The sequence below is a fragment of the Barbus barbus genome (assembly GCF_936440315.1).
Source record: "Barbus barbus genome assembly, chromosome: 1".
Classification (NCBI taxonomy): domain Eukaryota; kingdom Metazoa; phylum Chordata; class Actinopteri; order Cypriniformes; family Cyprinidae; genus Barbus; species Barbus barbus.
In genome coordinates, this window is record NC_136729.1 from 15094280 (window position 1) to 15118048 (window position 23769).

Here is a 23769-nt window from a genome sequence, read left to right on the forward strand (position 1 = left end):
AGGATGCAGACCCTGAATTTGGACACAGCCGATATGTGTGTTGGTGCAGGGCTGGAACTAAACTCTGCAGGGCTGTGGCCTTCCAGGAACTGAGTTTGACACACCTGGTTTAAAGTTAAAACTCCTTAATTATAGATTTGTTTATTGCAAACACAGCTTTTCACTTCACACAACGTTAATTGATAGACTGAAGTCAGGTGGATTACTGTACTTGTGGATTATTGTGACATTTTTATCGTTTTCAATAAAGAATGTTCATTGTTGATGAACAAATATAATCTACATCTTGGATATTGTGAGGGTGGTATTGTCAAAAATTTCAACAATTCCAGCAAAAGTTTAGCTAAATTATTATTATTTTTTTGTATATTATTTCATTTACAAGTATAAGACTTTAAATAAAAACATCAATATTGACATTTTTAATGTCTTAAACATTGCAACTACATATAATAAATATTTGTATACTTTCCTATATGCATACTACAATATGCCAGGCTTAAAATACAACATAAGTTTTTATACAATATTTAATATGAATAAAATGCTCTGTCTTTCTATCCACCATTGGGTCCTTGACCTGGAAAAGGTCACCAATTTCGATACTTGTGCGAGCACCTGCGTACCATCTCTTTTGTTTATGCAAAGCACATTTACTCAAATTCAGCTGTGTATGTACAGTATCCATTTAAGTTGCAAAAACCAAGGGAAGAAAAGCATGCACTGAGTCAACAGAACAGCCCTAGTAGAGTTCGGACGCACTGGGAGTGAAGGAGAGAAATGGAGAGAGAGAGAGGCAGGCGAAGAGAGAGGAGAGAGAGATTGGTCATGATTGGGTGATGGTTTAAGGGGTTGGCATACCTCTTTTATCCCTACTGGGGGATGGGGATGGGGATGGGAATTCTAGGAGGGGCTTCAAAGTGACCTCATACTTCATATATTGTAAATCTGAACCGGCATTTACTAAATATTCTGCCTTTAATCTTACCGCAGTGCAACGAAAGCTTACATCTATTCAGCATCTGTCAATCTGACCTCTGTATCCTTCACAAATCCAACGCACGACACAGAGGTAAGTGAAATCATCTACCGTGTCCGCTAGAAAGGATTTTGCTAGTGCAGTCTATGTATGGCAAGGGCTCGACGCCTTCAAACAACCATTGTACTTGAATTTTCACGTCTTCAAATTGTCATGAACATCACGCATTTGCTGTGTATTATCTTTCGAACCCTTTTTCGCGTCTCACGGCCATTTTCCACGGTCCAAATTAATACCCCTCAGACGACAAGGCAATGAATGAAATGCAAAGAATTTGCCGGAGACCCCCATTATAGGATTTGTTATATGTTGGCATTCATGTCGAATAGCCTATTTGCGTTTGGTCTCTCTGCGTGCGACGTTTTTCAATTTATGTCGGATGCCGGTATAATGCATCGTTTATGGAATGATGAAAAATTTAGCGCGTAATCCAATATTAACAATGGAACTGTTTTGTAAATAGAGGATAAGAAGTCCTGTCTATTGCCTCTCTGCTTGGCGTGTCAAGACGTTATGCACAATTAATTTTTTTTAAAATTTATATTAGAATTTACTGGTGATTCATTTGAAACTCAAACGAAACATCATATGGACGTTTATACAATATGTACTGCACCCTTATAAGAGTAAGGTTTCTTAGCAAGGCTTTTTATTTGATTATAGCTTTAATTTTGTATTTCGAGTGAGTGGGGGCGGGGCGAATCAATAGGGGTCGTATTGCAGTGATGCTGAGAACACATTACAGCTTTGACTTTAAAGATGCTGAATGCACCATTCGTTAAAGACATCATTGTATATCTGCTGTATTTATATCATATTTATAGAAATGTTAATGGATGACATTGTACAGTACATGTTGCAGTCGAATGTAGGCCGATGCGTGATTTTTGTGGCAGTTTTGTACGTTCGTGGTGTGAAGTCGCCGCTCGCCAGGCCCATCATAGTTATTTTCCACTGGCTCGTGAATGCCTATGCTGACGCACCATAAGAAAACTCCAGTGTACATGACATAACCGCGAGAAGTAGGAGAGACATATGGCATGCCCCATTATTAATGGACATGGTGGGAGGCATGTGCCAGTGTCATGCTTAGCACATTTTGTGGTGCTACTTTTGGTTTTTGATGTTGCTCCACATACTGCAGTACTGCATTTAATGAGCACAATTTAAGTTAATTGCATGCACACACTTCCGTGCCTTTTTAGTATGTCTAGAAGAGAAGTATGTAGTCCTGATTGTCTGAATTTGATGGAACCCATTTCAAGAATAATGTTTCAGGCATGCAAATAATTTTTGTTCATTATGATGTTATCAAGAATGATTGATGAATACAGGGATAATTTACCCACAAATGAAAATTCGGTCAATCTACTCGCCCTCATGTTGTTCCAAACCTGTCATGTTGTTGTTTTTTCCATGTATTTGTTTTAAGAATCTTTACACCGCTGTTTTCCTATTCTGTTCAATTATAATCTCTTCTATATTTTTAGAATGCTCTTATGCACCTTTCTCTTCACATATTCGCGCAGAGCTTGCCAATAATTTTGACTCCACTTATGTCATCATGCACATGTGACAGGACATAACCAGCCACTGACCTAAATGTATGCTCCATATTAAGATATTGACAGTTTATACACCAGATTGAGACTGCATGAAAAAAGCACTGAGAATGAATTTATTTAATAGGATTGAGTCTCTAGTACATCATGCATAGGTTGATTTGCATTTAACACTTATGTATTGGTTGCTTTCTAAATCTATATGTTAAACATCTTTCTTGCTGAATTGTATTAAAAGCATTTAAAATCTTAATATTATGAAAGCAACATTATTTTTGAAGGTTATCCTCTGAGCTCTCATAATCTGGTCTAATGAACTTACATAAACAAATAGATGGGAGGGGAACCTATTGCAATGCAATGTATTGTCCTCTAGATAAAGATAGATTGAGACAGAAGGGAACATAAAACGAGTCAAGAATTAATCGAATAGATAGGGTGATACAATTAATTAATTTCTATCTTATATGATGCAAGAAAATGGATGGCCCAGTATATTTGATCAGTTTATCAAAGCCAGTATTATTTTCCATTATCATGTTTTTTTATTTATTTATATTATGTTTGATGCTCAGGTGAATGCATGTTGTTCTTTTTTCAAAGCAAAGGGCTGGTAAACAGGATAAATGTTTTCTTTGAATAGGATTTTATCTGTTAAGATTATGTAAATGCTCCACAATGAGCTCGTAGAGAGAACAGAGACATTCTTTAACCTTCCTTAAAAATACATTCATTTACATCCTTTTGACCTTCTTAGTACGCCAGCCTCCTTTTGATGGTCATATTCTTGTCAAATTTTTGTGAAGTTCCTTATTCTCCCCCAATTCATTTTCACACCAATATCCATATCACATATGGTTATTTTTTTTACAGTGACTGACATATTTTTTAAAACATGCTGTTGCAAAGATGCAAAACGGCTATAACACTGGCTATAGCCTGACTTGTTAAAACTGACAAAGGCATTGAGCATACAGTAAAACACAGAGTGCAGTGAAAAATAAACTTAAGTCTACAATCAGTGCAATCTCAATCAGACTGAAACTGTTCTCATCTCAGAAGCCCAGTATTTAGAAGTACCAAATTTCTGGTCAGGTCAGACACTACACCATCAAATCATTGTCTTTGTTAAAGACTGTAGGGACATGTTAAGTTGTCTATACTTACAGCTGTGCAGTGTGCAATAAGATCATGAGAGTCAACTTGACCATAGCAGTGTCACAGTTTGAACGAAAAGTGAGAGCAGGGGTTAACTGTGCAATAATCACTTCTTGGTTGTATTAATTTAAGTAAGTGGTCATTTAACAGACACTTAAAGCAATGCTCAGTACATTTATTAAAAAGATAATCCCCCTGGAGTAACCAGGGTTAAGTGCTTCACTACAGTCCACATATCACTCTTTGCAGTGACTGAACTTAAAACCTTTTGACATTACCAGCCCAGATCTATAACCACAGAACCGATGGGAAGTGTCTCGTACAGTAGTAGAGCAGTGGTAGCAACACCAACGTCAAGGGTTCCAGGGAATGAATGAATTGATATAATGTATACTCTGAATACATTCTAAGTGGCTTTGGATAAAAGTGTCCGCTAAATTCAAAAAGATTAATACAAAGGGAAGATTCCACAAATATTATGGTTAGGTTCTCTGAAGAAGTGTGTGAGCAGTTAGTTGTAAAAAAGAACTTTATTAGTTAACTACATCTACAGTCTTCATCACCTGGGTTGTCGTGATCTACTCAACAATGCGGTTATTTTCTTGACTTCATATTTTTGTTTTACCCTAAGCATGTTTAAAGTACCTTTTTGCCTTCTGACGTTATATGTTTTCACATTCAATCTCTTCTTCAGTGTGACGTAATTGTAATAACTCCGCCTGAGGCAACTTTAAAGTCTATCCCATGGAGAAATGACAAGCCCTGTGATATAACAGCAGAGAAGGATTTAAAATTTTTTTTTTTGCATTTATATAACACATCTCGTTTAAAGATGTCATGCACAATATCTGCATGTTCACAAACACTAATTAATACATTGGTGCGAATGCCCAAAGAGTTATAGTTATATAAGATTTGAGTATGTTTTCATGCATCTTTAAAGAAACTAAAAATAAATACATATTAAAAAGATTGTTTGGACCTCATTAAGGGACTGTTATCCAGCTTCACAGACTGCACTAACCTGATGGAATTTGCTAATTGGTGCTTTGATATTTTGTTCTCTTAATTTGAGAGCTAAATTAATTTGGGGTTAATAAGGGTTACCTAGACATAGACAGGGCATGACTTCAGGGAAACTAGGGAAGACATCGATTCAGCCCAATGGAAATATCAGTTTAGGCGAACTATCCCAATATAAATTGAAGGACAAATGAAAGACGAGAGACAGTCACATGGAAATTTGGAAATCGAATATTGCATAGCAATTGGCAAATGAACCATGAATGAATATATTTTGTGACAGCCTCACAAAGTCCTGCCCAATGCATGTTTGCCAAACCCAAATAAGCTTTCAGACACTGAGGGTTTTCCCATTACAGAAGTGCATCAATGGAAAAGTACTAGGGCTTTCTCAACCAGTACGGGCCCAAGGGGGTGCAAACAATGTTTGCTCTGTGACTTGTTCACGGTGTTGCTCCCACTACACAGATTTTCAGCCTTTCAATCCCCTGACACTGACTAGCCATGTATGCGTGCCTGCACACATCTGCCTACCCATCCGCTTCACCTTCCCCTGGACGTCTCGCACCATTATTTCCCAAGTCCTTTCAAAAATGTGTTTATTTTCCACTGGGAACCAGGGCAGTGCTGCTCAGTGAGAATTAAAAAAAGGATTAAGGGTTCTGGCAATAGGAGGTGGACATGTCTGTGTATGTGCGTTGGCTGTCTCGCGTATGGGCACGGTTACAAGTTGCCGCTATTGATGCCAACCTGCAGGAATGTTGGCACAGGAAGATAAACACTGCGACATAGGCACAAACCTTGCACTGTACTGAACTGATAACGACCCTCACACAATTTGCTTTGTAAGGTGCTATCTAGACATCCTTGAAATGTAAAAAGCAGGAAACATTTACAAAGGGAGAAGTTAAATGTCGCATGGAAGCTCTTTTTGGGTCACAGATCATAGAAGTTGAAATCTGTGTCCGCAGCTCTAAGGATGAAGATTGAAAACAGCCTGCCTTGCTCTCAGCTCCCTGAGGCCCCTCCTCAGACCGGGCTGCATTTTACAGTGGCGACGGAGGAGGACTTTGATGACATCATGGCCATGAGCAAGGATATCTATGGTGGCCTGGACTATCTGCCCTCCCGCTATCAAGCCTGGCTGCAAGAGAGCAACCGCACTGTCATTTTGGCTCGCAAGCAAGGCAAAGTGGTAAGAAAGCGGATATGAGGAGCTTATTGCAGTGCATGTTTCATCCTCAGTGGTTTAAAGGAATAGTTCACCAAAAATGAAAATCATTTACTCATTCTAATGTCAATCAAGTCCACGTGACTTTATTTTGGGCAAAACATGTAAAGAACATACAGGTACATACAGTAATCCTAAAATGATAACATTTCACCAAAACTGAAAATATCTCATTACACTTGCTGCTAAAACGTCATGCAAAAAAGCAAAGACACCACACTGCCTTAGGAACACTCTTTACATAAACCAAATCGCACCTAATAATTCTAATAATGATTTATTTGAACTTACATTTTTAATTTATAATCACTGTTATAAATCGATTAAATATTTTTATATTTAGAATAATTTCTATATATAAAAATAAAGATACATATATTACTGTTATATTACTAATACATTTGTACAGTAAAATAAAAAGGAATATTTAGATTTATTTATGAATTTATATTCACACAGCTAATATTTAATGTCTTAATTTCTTTGCTTTCAAGGGTAAACCGTCAAGCCTTTATTTTGGCAGAAAACTGCTGAGGGAGATCATTACAAATTGATTGAAATGCTGAATGCACAAGCATTTTGGAAATTTTGCGAATGTGAAAATGAAGTGAACCTAGTGCACATTGTGTTCCCAGATGCACATAATACTTGACAAACTCACAGCGTGTGCAGAGATAGAGTTCATGTGCAGCCTTTATTGTGGCTCTGAGACATCGAAAATATCAGATCATGAATTAACACAAGTCTATAGTTCACTCAGAAACACACAGAGCATGAGACTATGTTTTTCTAATTACATCACAGCTTTCTGTGATGTTATAAACGCACTAAGCCATATCACGATTTCAGTTTCATTTTGATTAATTGTGCATCCCAAAATTAAACTGACAGAAATGACAAAAGAGCACCATAAAACTCTCTCTTTCCTCTATCGTAGATATAACTCACTTTTTATGCAACTAAATTTTCCAGATTGCACTGGAGTCAGTGTGTGTTATCGATGATGGTGAGACCATGCTGGTGGAAGGGCTTCGTGTTGCCCCACAGGAGAGGGGGAAAGGTGTGGCAGGGGTACTTCTTCGCTTTTGTTCTCAACTGGTTAAGTCCAAGTACCCCGACATTAAAGTCAGCAGACTGACAAGAGATGACCAGCTGGGGCCAAAAGACTTCCAGAAGTACCGGATCATCACCAAACAGGTAAGAACCATTTACAATAAAATATTTACCATTGGTTTAGACCTAAAATAAAAACAGCTAAAGCCACATTGTCTTCATTCTGTTACCTAATTCAAATGTGAAGGGAATTCTTCTGGTGCGCTTCCGCGCCGAAGACCTAAAATTACGCCTTGCTGATCTTGGGCCTAATATCACTGTAGCGGGGGAGGGTCTGTCCACCACAAACACCCCGGTCAGTTTGGAGCCAGCAGAGGTGCATCAGCTCTTCCTAAGCGATGTTCTAATGCAGGGTGTCCTTCCCAATGCCACCATCGTTCAAGATTGGCAGCCCTTCAAGCCTCTGCCTAGCAACATGGCCATCCTGCTGAAGAAGGACATTGATTGGATGGTTGACGATGCAAGGCGCCCAACCATGGCCAGCTTGTGCACCTTCCCGTTCCGTGTGCCAATCGGTGATGATTGGTACTACCTCAACATCGACATGTTTGGTAAAGACCTGACGCTGGCCATACAACAGCTGCTGTGCCACCTGAGGTGCCACACTGGCACTCTGAAGGGTTACGTCATGTGTCAGGTGTTCCTGGAGCCTGCGCTGTGGAAGCCCATGGCTGATTTCTTTAGGGAGACCCTTAAAGTGGAGCTGGTGAAGGAGTACACAGAGCAGTGCGTTGTGGAGTCTGATGTCGTTTAGTCGAGGAGCCTCAGAAACACCTTCCCTTAAAATTAGACACCAAACCTACATAAACGAGAGGAAATTTAACACCTAAAAGAAAAAAACCCCCACCTAATATATCTACTCTAAAGGGAGGAAAAACTTCAGTTCTATTCCGCTTAATGAAAATGCTCTCATAGGATTAAATTTATTTTAACAACAACTAATTAAAATAAAATGCATGTAAGTGAACAAACTAGAATAAATGTAGTAGACGCTTGTTTAGGTTATTTAATTTATTTCCATATGCAATACTGTATACAGTGGCACTGACAGGTCAGGGACTGGAAAAGAGGGGAGCAGTTTTAGATTACATAAAATAGGTACCCAAATTGTTCCAGGCCCTTTCATTTGTTGGCATCGCTGACAGTGAAAGCATATTTACTCATGCTGAGTTGAAAAGAAAACTGCACAATCTTTAGGGCACTTTATGATAAAAAAAAATGGGATCTCACTTTAGTATCTGTTGCTTTTTCAGAATGTGGCACTGTAGCTGCTAGAGTGTTTAGAGGAAAAATAAACTATATTTCTGGGACTTTATGACAGACTGCCCTTATGGAGAACGAAATGGTCTTCAAAGGCAGTTTTAATTAATTTGAAAATACTAAAACTGAACACCTTTCTAATACGCTCCTCAAAAAATTAGTAACTCTTCCTCTAAAGGTACTTTGCAGTGCTTTAAACTCTGTATCAAATTATAAATGTCTGGCTAAGAACTTGCTTATACATTTAGATTACAGTCTCAAGTTTTTGTTTTAATTACTTGAACCTGTTTGCTAAAATCACGTTCTATCAGTATTTGTACCAAACTGTAGAAGTGCAGTTTCAATAATACACTGGAATATTGCTAGAAGTACATTCAGTTAGATATGTTTAATAACTAATAATGAAACAGACATGTACAATTGTTTTAGATTCATCATTTGACATATTTTAGTTCTAAAATAATTATAAGTGGACTATTTGGCTGGATCACATCTAAATACATAACACAGGAAATATAAGTGTATGTATATATATATATATATATATATATATAAATAAATGTTTAAATAAATGTTCTTGTAGTTCATTAAAAATAATTAGTTTTAATTTAACTGATACATCCTATGTATGTGATTTTGTTACATCATATGATTCAGAACAACGTGATCTTAAGGAAAACTGTCCAAAATAGGTGCTCCAATTAAATTTTTTTTTAAACAAAATAATAATAATAATGATCTTCTCTGAAAATCTTACGCTGGCTCTTGTGGTTCACCCACCGAATCAGGAAAACAAATGAGGACAATTTGAAACCTGCGCAAAACAAGTGACAACTGCTCATCTCTATGAAGAAGTTTTGAAGTTTTTTAATTGATTTTTTGAAGTTGAAACATCGACACAATTTATCAGAGGAAAAGAGTGGATAAAATCATATAGGACACATCATCTCCTTCTATTGGCCTGAAGTGAAGAAAGTAAAGTGAAGTATTACCAACATGGAAAAAGAAGAACAGAAAAAGCCTTTAGACAACCTCACAACCATATTTAGTTCCTTTGCCCCAAACCCAGATTGCAGCGTGCTTTTCCCTGAAGCACTGTGGCAGAATGAGATTCAAATTCAGTTCATTTATAGCTTAATATATGCTTATGAAAATATATAATATAACTTATAGTTTAAGCCCTCACAGAGTCCACCCACAATTTGTTCCACTATACTAAAGCCAAGAATGTCTTTATTCTTTTTACTAATTATGTATCTGAGTTGACTTCATTAGGTGGACTTATTTTGCGCCCTTGTATGAACTCTCAACATCCACTGACGAAAAGGGGGCCTCCTCTCCTCCTTCATTTGGACAGCTGCATGTGGGACTTGTATTGCAGTCAGTATTTATAAATGGCAAACAGGCAGTCTTTTTTGATTCTGAAAGTAAAGGCATTTTACAGATTATTAACTGTAGTTCCAATGACAGTTTATTGCATTTGTATAGGTGTACATATAAATTTATGTTTGTTTAGAAGGGGAGTGATTTTATGGCTGAAAATGTCGAAATCCTTCATGTCTGCTACATGCTTTCAGAGGAAATCGGTTTCAAAATAGACAGTCGTGAAGCACAAGAAACATTAATGCTTCAGTTTCCCATGAAAATGACATTTTCCCAATTTAAAACAATGTCTACTGGCCTTCAAAAATTTACAAATGATGTTAGAGTCAAGAGCTGCTATCTTTAATTTGCCTCTAAAGCACTCATGAAAATGCGACATGTTGGATTAGAGACCCAAAATGTGTTTGGTGTGTGTTTTCTTTTGTACATAGCGCAGTGCATTCAGATTTAAGTGCTATGTATTATGTGAGTTTACCTAAGAGGTGGAAGGTTCCCTAGGTACACAAGCCTCAATATTTAGCCGTTACTTTCTTTTGTGTGACATTTAATAATCCAGTAATCTTTTAAGAATTTTTCTCTTTTATTTATTATTTCTATCTTTCAGCTCCACTTTTTAGCACTTTGGATATCTAATCGCCTTTCTGAGTATTTGTGGATTGTGCAGAAGGTTGTAACTCTATATTTTACACAGGTCCTAGTGCCAGGTGCCACAAGACTATAAAAGGTTAGAGACTTGTGACCACCTGATGGTGGAGTGATGTAATGGATACGTTGCCCCTTGTTTCGCTGGCACACGAGGAGTGAACTTTAAACCCGTTTCTTTCAATTATGAAGTGGCTTTTCACTTTCTTTTTCTGGAATGGAAAAATAAGACAGGTTGCAGAGGGAGATGAGAGATGAAGCCGGGGCTATGCTAGGTTGCGAGGAGAGGACATGTGATCCAGATCGCGTTACCGCTCTAAAAATGAGTAAATGTTCATTTTGTATTGTAAAGATGACAACAGTTAGACATGGAATTATTTGGAGCGCTGTATTTGTGACAAAAAAGGGAAATCATCTTTCGCATTGGTAATTAGCGCCAACCCACTATTTAGGAGGACAACATAGATAGACCAACCCAGAGCAGGATATCTGTATTATCAGACTCAGCACTAAAGTAATACCTCAAGTGCTAAGTCATACAAAAGCAAATATATACTCAGACACTTGTTATCCTGTGTGACTGTGGGCCAGTTAAAGTTTCAGGGCTCGTCTCTGAGTAAGTGAAACTGGATCCTGAGAGTGTCATCTTGCGTAGAACAAGGGTTCACCCCAGACTCCCTTTACCTTCCACCTGATCCCCGTCGGCTTGACATGGAAAGAGTGAGCAGGAGAGGTTAAAATAAGAAGGCTGGGTTCCAGCCTTGTCAAATGCACTGTCCTTTGCCACGCTGCTCTGTACCTATTCCTTATTTCATGGTGGCATCTTTTGTTTTTCATTTTCCTGACTGCTTTGTAATGTTTATGAAGGGCTTTATTTGTAGTAGAATCAGCTGTGTATTGCATGTTTTGTGAACGAGGGGAAAACCACCAGGGAGATTTGTTTTCTTTATTCCAAGTCACTATTCGAACGGTACAAAAACTTAACTGAAAGCCTTATCCAGGTGATATCAGTTAAATTGCTGATTTGCACTATCAGAGCTTCAACTCTGCTTCTCCCTATGTTGTTTTCCATAGAAAAAAACATATATTGTGTCTATACACAGATGCTTCTGAAATGGCTAAATCACAGGTATTTTCACCTGTGGTGAAAGCTATTTTGTTACATTCAATCTACAAATCTAATGCAGTATTTGGAGGTAAAATGCAACTAGATCCCAGTGCAAATTGTGTTTTATCTCACGCCATGTCAGAGTCATCCAACTCCGATTGGATTGACCATTCATCTAGCTGTTCTGATGTGCTGCACTTTATACTGTAGATATGTAGATATTCCAAAGCACAGTGGGGATCTTCATAAAACATCAGTGTGGGTTGCTGTAACAGTCGTGGTCATTTAGTGGATCGTGCTATATATTTTTTGTAATCGGAATAGGAGTGTCTGCGTAACGTTTTTAAATTCAAGGATATTTTTATTGGTGTGCTCCTGACTTTATAGACGTTAATAAAGCTCCTACTTAATGACCATTGTCTGAATAAGCCACACTGTACCTGTCTGAAACCGCTGATGGACATATTTACCACTATCAGCAAAGCAGGGACCATGATTTCTACAGACCTCAAGAAGGTGGTGGTTTGAATGTCCATGTCATCCATTCTCTTGATGCAGCAGTGGCTGTTGAGTTTGTGTTCACTCGAGTCTTCCCATTAGCCCTAGATACAAACTGGGTGTCATGTTTTGTGTTTGTGCAGAATATTTGAAAATCTCCTATGATGGGAAACTAATGCTTGTAAATGATTTAAAAAAAAGAACTCATGGCCAACTGTCAATCAAGAGGGTGAATACAGTTTCAATGCTATAAAAGGCATTTTGATTATATGATAAATTGTTTTCCGGGTTGTTTTTTTTTTTTTTTTTAGTTTTTTTTTTTATTTTATTGCCCAATATGACTGCTTATTCTCAAGCAGTTATGTGACAACTAATGGAAAATATTTTAATATTTTGTTACCTTTGTCTGTTCCTTTTTTCAGAGATTGTGAGAGATGCAGAACTATTTTAAATACAGTAATTTTTAAAAACCCTTATAATCCATGAGAGGTTTTTGAAATGTGCATGTTGTGTGAATGGGTGGGGAAGGGCTTTACAATGAGCATGTGGCTAGATTTACACTGAGCACAAAGACCTTGTACTAATATATTGACATTTAGAACCTGTCCAATTGGAATCGGTGATAATTGACAAATTAATTAATGATGAAACAATTAAAAAGTCTAGACAGGGTGTTTAAAAATGCTAAGGGTAAACCTTTTTTTTTTTTTTTTTTTTTTTTTAGCCATGATATACATTTTAAGATACTATAGGCTATACTTCACTAATTGTATAAAAGGATTAAAAAATCTAATCACTGATATATTTTTTTTCTCTTTTTGCTTGCAGTATTTTGTTGTAATTGTGTGCATCTCTATATACCTATTTCTTTGTATATTTAACAAATAACTCAGCTTGAATATTTTAATATACAATATATATTTAGAAATGTTTCCAAAACTAGAATCTGTCACTTCTTAAAATCAACATTACAGCAGCGGTCGTCATGTGCAGACAGTGGTTTAACTTAATTTGCTAGTATTGCTTTTTATGTTTTTTGTAGTTTGTACTTTTTTCTTTCTTTTTTTACACTGTTAAATTGAGTACAAATCCTGGCTGGCATGTCAGAAATTATTTGCTAAATTCATTTCATTCTCTATTCTTTGAATTTAATTCATTCAATTCAAGTTTAAATTTACCTATACTACATGTTAAATGTACCAATGAATGTTAGTAGGAAATTGTAAATGGTTGGATGAACCAGAATGATCATCCAGGATGGTCCAGAAGCAGTTTAAAGTGTGACTAGGCATGGGTATGAAATAATCTTATCTTATTTAAGTAACGGATATGCTACTGGCTATGAAACCAGTCTATGTGCACATGCTCTTTTGCATTTTGTTACATTAAATTACAGTGACATGTGTATGTTTAATATGTATAGGACAGGTTTACTGCATGTAAATGTTTGTTTTTCTGTAACATTAAACAATATGTAAATAATTTATGTAAAAACCTAGATAACATCTAAATTCAGAGCTTGGTCTCTGCTGTTAAGTGTGACAGATAATTCTATTTATAGTTTCCCAAAGATCACATGCTGAATGCAGTAGAAATCCAGATGAACCCCATGAAAACACAACTGTCATGTTTACTCTCTGCCATTTAAAAAAAAGCCCAAAAGCATAGGTTCAAGACACAGTCTTTGACAAGACCCAAAATGTTGAAATTCTGTATATCTTTCATTGAGATCCTTGGATATTTTTGGAGAATTTTCATTTTTTATGACTGCAATATGTGATGGAAAACAAACAGAGTCACTGCAGTCTTTTTGAGGTTCTTGGTTAATGTCAATCCTTTTGTTGTGTTTTTGTATTACTTTACCTTGTGCATAATCATTTAACATTTTTAACATTTTAACTAGTGTTTATGTTGTCAGAGTGTTTGTCATTACCATTGTAACACCGTAAGCGTAATGAGCTCTATCTTTAATGGCGACAGATGTAATGCGGTAATTCATTTGCAAGATTGAAAATGTGGCAGATAACAAACAGCTTTATATGAAGACCTGTGACTAACATTTTGTTGATCAAATGAATTTGTAAAAGGACTGGTGAGGTTTTAGCCACTTGCTGTAGTTGCAATGCATTATCAGAATGAACAAAATGTATCTAAATAGCATAGTTTAGATGTTATGCGCTAAGTGATGTTTTCAATTGATGTATTAGAATAATTGTTTTATTTTCCAAACTGTTAATCAAAACTTAGTGTTAGCGATATTTGTGTGTGTGTTTACCTAACTGTGTATTGTACTGCGATTAGCAATAAACAAACAAGCAAAGAAAAAAGAAAAAAAAAGAAAGAAAGAAAACACTAAAACAACCTTTAAACAAACAAGGCATAGAATGAATTCAAAGTGTTAAGAAAAAAGGAAGTGAATGTTATTCTGAAAAAGTGAGAGCCATACATTCGTTTGTTTTTTTTTTTATTTGCATCACAATGGGTGTTATCAGAATGCTCGGAAGATGCTTTCAAAGTGACCTACACATTACACAAATCACGTTACAGACAAATACCAGGACTAGCAGCTGACAATACACAATGCTTGCCAAGCTAGGCCTTAGTCACCAAGAAGAAAATCCTTACAACTGCAGGTATAATGAAACTTTGCCTACTAATTGCTTTAACTCCAGGATGCTTGGTAAGAGACTACTAATCAGGTTTGTTGTTTAAGCGTGATTGATTTTGTTCCATTAGGATTTTATTGATGGGGTTTTTAGATCTTTGATGAGCTATTGTCTTATTCAATAGGACTCAAAAATCAACCCTCACAAAATATGAACCGTGTGCGGCATGGTGACAGTATATTAACCATTCCAAAATATAAGGCTGTGTCCTTGGGCCCACCATTATCCCAAAAAAAACGATTGCACCATTATATTATAGAGAACCCACGCACTGCCAGCCAGCACATCATGTAAAACATTTTGGCTTGGTAAGCAACAAACATGCAGCTAAAGGGAAGAGCATTATAGCATAAGATAAGTGAATCAAATGCAGTCCCACGAAAGTCAATGTGTCAGGCAATGACAAATGGAGAACGTGAGACGCTTTGCTGAACTATGCTGACACGAGAAGCAGCTGTCTCTGCAGCCTCACATTACTGACCTCTAGTATTCTACTACTGCTGCACAAGAACAATACAGTGTCTTGTAGATGAGCATTTCTTAATGAACACATAGTGGACAATGCGAATATCTCAAATGTTTGGTAAAAATGGTGGAAGCCTACTTTAGACAGAAAATGAGAGATGGACAGCTGCTATAGATAGGTTTGAAGAATTAAACCCATGCCACCTGTTCTTGGATTACAATGAACATTTCAGAAATGCATTGCACTTTAATACAGTTAAGTAAATCGAGGTGAGATTAAATAAAACGAGTCTAGAATTCTGACATCACAAATCAATCAATTAATTCCTGATATGTTTAGTATTGCATGGTTGCTTTTGGAAGAGTGACATTTAAGATGCCACTGAATAATCAGCAACAATGGATTATTAATTGGTTGAAAGGAATCATGCCAATATATGTTTTTACTTAAGCACCTTGATTAATGTCTGTAATTTTATGATGAAGAGAAAAGAGAAAATATATTTGACTTGCTTTCTGAGTGTACCCCCCTAAAAAAAAAAAAAAAGAAATGGTGAAGTTGAATACTGCAAAAACTGCGTTTAGTGCAAAAAAAAAAACAAAAAACAAAAAAACACAAAAAAAACACCTACCCTTTCTGTTTTTATGATTGTAATTATATTGAACATTTGCACGAAAACATTAATGAGGTGTTCAAATGAAAATAAAATCATTGTATTTGACTTTCATAATAAATAAAGTGGGATTACACCGTTGGAAAAATTATTGTGATATGAAATGGTACTGCATGTACTTACAAAAAAATGAATGAATGAATGAATGAATGAAATCAATTCATGACAAGGTCCTTTGTGAATTATATAATGGCAATGGCCTAGCCTTAGACAACATTCGAGTGGAATTTACCCAAACTCTATTTGCAGAGCTACGGAGGGGGATGGGAAGCACAGTGTATCGCAGTGTAATAAAATGCAGTGTAGATGGGGGCTGAGGTCAGTCTATGTGTGTTGAAGTGGGGGTGGGGGATCAGGGTGTAAGACCCCATATGGATGTTGAAGTAAGGCTGGGTTAAAGGAGAAGAGGTGGGGGAACCTGGATTGGGCACACAAGCTGGCTTCATCTTTTTCCTCAGTGTACATACAAAACACACGCTATTGTATTCCAGAGCAACAGAAAATAGAAAAGTATGGTGATGGATATGGTGTCACATGGATGCATTATGCAACACTTCCTCTGCGAATGAATATAAACAAGTGTAAACACACACACACACACACAATAGAAAGACTGAAATAGCATGTGTGTGTGTGTGTGGGTGTGTGTGTGTGTGTGTGTATATATATATATATATATATAATAACTATATCAGTCTTTCTACTTCATATGTATATATCAGTGTTTCTACTTCATACACACGCACAGACACACACACACACACACACACACACACACACGTACATATTTTTGTATGTATTTGTGTTTTTTGTATGTATATATATTTTGGATATTACAAAATTTATGATAAGAGCCAACAGTATTTGGAGTAAATTTATATATAACTGCAGGTAAAACGGAGACAGCAGAAGTCTTACAGTGCAATCCAATGCAGTGGATGAATGTTTTCAAATCCACATTATGCTGACAGTGGTTAGAATGTTTGTCGAAACCTATCAATTAAAGCAGAATTAATGTATCTATATCTGTGTGGGAGTAAATGGTCAGTTACGCATTGCATAAATTATGTTTACAACAACATATCCGCAATAAACTGTGTTATAGGATCACATGCCACACACAATGCTCAATCCTCTGTATGTATACACCTGTCCATCTGACAGATGGGAATGGGGGAGGGGTGGAGAAAGAGAGAGAGAGAGGGAGAGAGAGAGAGAGAGAGAGAGGGAGAGAGAGAGAGAGAGAGAGAGAAGGTAGGAGAGAAAATGGGTCAGAGGAAGAAGCAGAGGATACAAAAAAAGTTTGCACATGTCTAATAAAAATAGAAAGGAAAATAATCAAGCAGACAGGATTTAAGAACAAAGCACAAACGCTACAGGGGGACATCAACTATGTTAACATCAATCGATGTTTTAAGCACACAACAAGACAACACAATCTTGATCAGATGAATCATAATCACATGAATCTTAAAAGCATTGTGAATATACTTGACAACAATATCAGAGTGACCAAAACATCTTTGTGAGTAAATGTATGCACCCATTGGTTCTTCCTTCAAATCTTCCTATGGTATAGACAATTGGGTTCCAAAGGGTTCCATTTTTTCCAGAGGCTTTGAATAGTCTTTAAGAGGAGCAGATGTTAATGGCTCATAAATAACTCAAATGGATTTGTTGAGGGTCAAAATAGGGCAGAGTTTTGTGTGTAAATGCGTATGTGTGTCTATGTAAGAAAGCAGAAGAGAGAGAGAAAGTGAGCAACAGAGCACATGGTGTGGACTGAGTGTAAATTAGGACCAAGGCCATTTATAGGAGAGAAGGGACTGTGTCTGTATAGCAAGAGGACAGAGTGACCTACACACTCACTAAATGATCTGCTAAGAAGACTGCTTTTCTTGCTGGAAATTGTACATGGTCTAAACATTGTCGTATGAGCTCCATTTACATATAGGTAACTTTTAAATAAACGAGGGAAATATAGATGCATGTGCATGATCCTAAGTTAGTTACTGATTTCTGAGTAAGCAAACAAGACTCACAGAAAATGTTTGAATGACTCCTAAAATGCAATCCAGTCTTCATCTGAAAAAAAAGTTTATGATGTTGCATTTAACAGATGCATACAACATTTTTCAGTGTTATGGTATTGCTACAAAATAAAATTGTTGTACAGTTTTAACGTCTAATCCAGTCATTTCCATATACCTACTTTTTCTCAGTTCCTTTAACATTTTCTTTTTCAGGTGGTAATTGGTTACAGCAAAGTGCCTTGAAAGGTAATTAAATCACACAGTGAGTCAGTCTTTCACCTACAATCAATCATTTTCAAAAAGAAATACAAAACCTGTGCTAAAACGGAAAGAAAACAAGTTGACAAAATGATTTAGTCCAAGATTTGGTGATAATATAGCATTATGAGAATGAGAAGATTTACAAACACATTTTAAAAGGCTAGTTATTTTTGAACAGGAAGTCAAATTTACTTAATTTTATTTTGCAAGCTTTGCACACATTTTTATAGTAAATTTAAATATAGAATTGAGACAAACTTAACTAATTTATGTCAAATTAGCAAAGAAAATGAGTAAATAACAGTCATTAAATTCTAAATGAGTAAATTCTACTCAACCATTTGAAGTTTACACTGCAAAACTCTAGTACATTTTTACTCAATTATTATTAGGGAACTTCACTCCTACAACATAGCACTGAAAAAAAGCCATACTATTAAAGCACATGGTTCACTTAGAAACCTATAAGTTAACAAGCAGTAGACAGCTAATTACACTTTCTAAGATAATGTCTACACAATATAGTTAGCTTCCAAATGAACACAGAGACCTTAATACTTGGTACACATACACAATGACGGTAACATCAGTGGATGTTTGAGTATAAATGCGTCCTTTTGAGCATGAATTTGAAAATGAATTAACAAAGCAAGAAAAAACAGCAAGTTACTAAACCTAACAACAAAAGCAACCATAAAACAAGTGTAAATACAACTCAAACTCAACTCAACAGTGAAAAATTCAACCTTATTAATTATTCATGTCCCAGCGCATCATGGGAACACCAGTAGGCCTATCGTAATTTTGAAATTTACTCAAAGAATCCTTGGAAACATAAACAATTCCAAGTAAAATATACTTATGAGTTCAAACTTTAATTGCTTGAATTGAGTACTGATATAGAATTTACTCGTTTTAAAATTCTTGCCTGATCTAAATAATTTAATGTAGAAATGACTTTTGTTTTTACTTCACCACAGAATAATTTTTATCAGTATTGGTAATTTTAAGGCACAAGTGCAAATTATAATACTAAATGGCATTAAACATTACAAGGAACCTCTTAATGGTTTGATGTTAATGGCAGTCTTAAAAATGGGGCTGTGGTGAGCGTAAGACCAAATAAGCAAGCACAGATGTCAACACAGCCCTGGCTTGACGTTTAGTCGTGACGTATTGTCAAGTATGGTGACCCATACTCGAAATTGGTGCTCTGCGTTTAACCCATCCAAGTGCACACACACAGCAGTGAGTAGTGAACAAATGCACACACACACACACACACACACACACCGTGAACACACACCCGGAGCAGCGGGCAGCCATGCTGCAGCGCCCGGGGAGCAGTTGGGGGTTCGGTGCCTTGCTCAAGGGCACCTCAGTCGTGGTATTGAGGGTGGAGAGAGCGCTGGACATTCCCTCCCCCCACCTACAATCCCTGCCGGCCGGGGGCTCGAACTCGCAACCTTTCGATTACGAGTCCGACTCTCTAACCATTAGGCCACGACTTCCTTATGTGCGTGTCTGGTCGTCTCAGTTGTCACCTTGTAGTAAAATTGTTTAACCTCCTGGCTCAGCAATATATCACTTACAGTTCAAGTAAGGTATCATTACATTATAATTGAAAGCTCCTCTCAGAATAAAAGATTATGTATTTTCCATTAACATATTTGATGGATGTTTCCATTGATTTGTCCAGCCCTCGCAGTTTCCATTAAATGATTCCATTTCCTCAAAACATAAAAGTTACCACCTGTAATATTTATTTCCCTTGTTCTAGTGTGAGTTTTTTAAGCTAATGTGGTGAGACTTTGCTTACAGTTTTTGCATATTCATTTTAAAATATCATATAATACACTACTTGCTTCATACTGTTAAACTTGAGGTGACAGCCGTTTCTAAGTAGAAAGATATGCTTGGTGGAAACTCCCACGTTCAAGCATCATTTCCTTCTTAGAGACATCAAAGATCTGACTGAGTTGGCAAAAAAAAGAAAGAAGATGCAGTAAAGGCTCATTCAGATTAGCTGATGGTAAGACTGACATGTAGAGAGGTCTAGTGTGAAGTCAGTATAACAACAATTTAAAAAAAAACCCAACAGGCAAAGCAGGAAACAGGCGGAAGAGAACGCCTATGTTGGTTTGGCTCGACAACCATGAGCAGCAACTTTCTTTCCGCTCTTCTCATCCTTGCCTTCCTGGAATCAGGTAAGTGCATATTGTGTGAATTAACTTAAAAAAAATTCATATTGTGTGTGTATCTAAAAAAGCGTATGGACAACCAAAACGTCTGTGCTTATTAGTTTGAGCAGACGATGCTAAATTTCTAAATATGCATTCAGAAAAAGAACGGTTAAAGCCATGGTATGACAAAAATGATTTTATGGTAAATCAAGACATCGTGTATCTTGATACTGATACCATACATATGCTCACACAAGCATAAGCCAACGCCTTCACATGCACTGCTGACTGCTGTCTTACCAACTGCACTTTCACTGACAACATCTTACATAAACAAATGACCGATCACTTGATTATCATATCACATAATATTGTACCTTAGTATTATCATATTATGTAGTATTATACATTTTCATTAATGAGTTGCTTTTATAGCATATTTAATTTTATTTTAGAATTTACTATTAGAATTCACATTGATTTATTCTGATTTGACAATTGATTTGCACAGATTGTGTTTTTTCCTTTTTTGTCAGAGTAATACATTTAAACAAACTGTACAAAACAACTTGGATTTTTCTAAGTTGTAAATAAAATGTGTAAAAGTATTGTAGAATATTTGACAAGAAACTACTATTTATTTTCTAATTCAGTTCCAACTCAATTACTTGCTGTTTCTTTTTAAATGTTTATTAAATATAGTAGCATTTTGTGAAAATTGTTTCTTCACCTTTTTTATTTTAACTGTAGAGCAAGTTTCTTTTTCCGCTTCTAAGCACAGCTTGTATTGTAGTTTCAACATGCATTATTAGCTGCTCACTCTAAAGCATTTTTGAGGGCAGTATATAAATTGCAGCAACCACTTCTGAAAACAACCGTTTCAATATTAGCTTCAGATGTTTGAAGAAGGCAATGCATTATTCGTTTTAGCAAATAAGTTTATAAAGATTTACTGGTAATAACATTTCTTCCTCAGTAACAGCACTAAACGAACTTCACTAAGCATTCGTAATTCAGTATTTTTAGTATTTTGTCCCAAAGATCCATGTAATATCTCTTTGTGTTTTCATTTGTGTTCTTTAACAGGCAAATCAAACAGTGCTGTATCTATTAGTCACAGTGGAGATGGAGAGGGACAGACCATTACCTGTGTCCTCTCAGGGGACGAAAACATGACACAAATCAACTGGGAGATGCTAAAAGGCCTGAATCGCACAAAACTGGGCACGTATCACCCACATTTAGGAATTTACATAACGCAAGAATATGAGACTAAAGTAAAGATCCAGAACAAAAAATCTCCTCATCCATCATCATCCCTGGTCATTAAAGTAGCATCAAATGAGAGCGTGCTAATCTGTTGTGCGTTCATAACATTTCCTTCGGGTAAACTTGAGCAGTGTACTGATATCAGTATGAAAGATGTCAGTATCAACACGTCTATGATCAAAGGTAAAGTGTACACATGTAGTCCTATACATACCTTGTAATTCCTTTGGGACTCTTAATTTTTTGGGTGATGTTTATTTTTTATTTTTGTCATAGATTTTACATATGTGGAACCAGAACCAAGTCTGGGATTATTTGGACATTTGGGTGCAATGATCATTGGAACTATTCTCTCCCTTTTTATCCTGACCGTCCTTTTCTATTTATGCAGAAAAAACAGCTGTAGAAGGTAGAGGTCACATCTTACAAATATTTACACAAAACAATAAAAGACTAATATTTATATACTAGTATATTTAAGACTAAAACAAAGCAAAACCTGTATATTAAACACTTTAAACTGTAGTTGCAAAATTTAAGAGAAAAACATGAGAAATTTGACTTTGCAGGAGGAAGTCCTTTAAAATACGAACATACCTGACAGACTCACCGGCTGAGGTAAGACATAACAGCTATAAAGACGAAATTTAAATAAATGATACACTTTAAAAAATCTAATGAATAAATTAAATTAAAGTTAAAGTTATAAATGCTAAACGTGACTATTCACCAAAACATCAACACCAGTTACAATTGAAAAGGTATACTGCAGAGTAAAAGTGTGAGAACTGCATTATAGTGAATTTTTAACTGGGTCATTTCCTTTGTCTCATATGCACTTTATTATAGTCAGTGATTGCATTTAAGGTATCAGTTTCCTGTTATTTTCTCAAGAACATGCGTGGTTGTGGTTAAAGTTTGAGCGCTGCCAATTGTCACGACCCTTGTTTGTGGTAACATTATGATTTATACAATGTGTGTATATATATATAGTTTTTACATATTTTAATAACAATAATAAAACCATTCTAAACAGTAAATCTCTCATTTTAGACATTTGCTGAAGAATCAGTTGGTGCACCTGCTTCTCAAAGTTCTGCGAATGGCTTTGACCCCTCAAAACTTTATGCCAAGATCAAAAAAGACCTTTTCTATGGCCGGCTGTGGAAGTCTTACCAAGGCCAACCCAAACCATGGACACAAGGTACCATGACTGATCAAGGACACGTTTATCACCTATTAGGACAGAGTCCCTTTCCACAAAGAAATGTGGAGGGCAGCCCCTTGAGGCCAGAAACAACAAACTACAGAACAACCAGTAGTTTTTAGTTTCCAGTCTTTCCGGTGTGATTGAGAGGAACCTTGTCATATTTGTGTAATGTAAAATAGCTTAAAGCAGATTGCAATGCATTATATAAAGAAAATAGTGAATTAATATTTTTGAATTTATATTAAAAGTTAATTCATATTTTATTTTCAGTTTAAGATAAATGTATCTAACACTGAATAAACAGACATGCGAGTCTCAAGTATTTTGTCATGAGTCAAGTCTTTCAAAGCAAAATTTAAAATAATTTTGAATAATTTCTATAGCTATGCTGCAAGTTTGTAAATTTGTTGTACCTATGTCAGCATTTATGATCAGTTCTATTTATTGTATGGGACAAGGACATGTTATGCACTTCCGTTATCTAGCTCTTGTTCTGGTTTATTCTTCCTGCTTGCGGTTGTAGGTTTCCATAACATTTTAACCTGTGAGCATAAACTCATTAGACATTTTTTTTTTAAATCGAGGCCTATAAAACAAAACTGCAATGTCTCTTTCTACCCGCTTGGTGGGGCTACGATACTGTTATTGAAAACAAAAACTCAGGAAATGGTTTCATTTCGGGACCTCGAGAAGGCTAATGTGTTTATCTCTTAAATGCTTTTTTAACGTTCTCGAAACGTATCAGAGATCTTTGTGCAAACTATATCCAAATTCACTCTTATGTTTGGGTAATTATTGACATACGGTTAAAGATGACATGCTTTGCTTGTTAACTAACCAAAAAAGAAAGATGTCCAGACTTTTTTATATAATATAATGCTGTTGTTTTAATCAGTTTTTATTTGTTACTGGAACTAGACACACACACACACACACACACACACACATCTGTGTGTTTTGCAATCCATAGTTAACCTGTGCAGAAGTAACA

At 36.2% G+C, this 23769-nt stretch overlaps 2 protein-coding genes across 2 annotated transcripts; both read left to right on the forward strand.

Annotated features, from left to right (window-relative positions):
* Positions 1-868: 868 nt before the first annotated feature.
* On the forward strand, positions 869-8336 carry LOC306869529 (histidine N-acetyltransferase-like). Its single transcript, XM_079416284.1, has 4 exons — positions 869-1072; positions 5754-5977; positions 6986-7210; positions 7314-8336. The coding sequence occupies exons 2-4, from the start codon at positions 5762-5764 to the stop codon at positions 7878-7880; spliced, it is 1008 nt and encodes a 335-aa protein (XP_079272410.1). The 5' UTR covers positions 869-1072; positions 5754-5761; the 3' UTR covers positions 7881-8336.
* An 11711-nt stretch (positions 8337-20047) lies between these two features.
* Positions 20048-23095, forward strand: LOC306865967 (uncharacterized protein). Its single transcript, XM_079410856.1, has 5 exons — positions 20048-20323; positions 21386-21751; positions 21845-21977; positions 22138-22186; positions 22622-23095. Exons 1-5 carry the CDS (start codon positions 20272-20274, stop codon positions 22895-22897), a joined length of 876 nt encoding a protein of 291 aa, XP_079266982.1. The 5' UTR covers positions 20048-20271; the 3' UTR covers positions 22898-23095.
* The last annotated feature ends 674 nt before the right edge of the window (positions 23096-23769 follow it).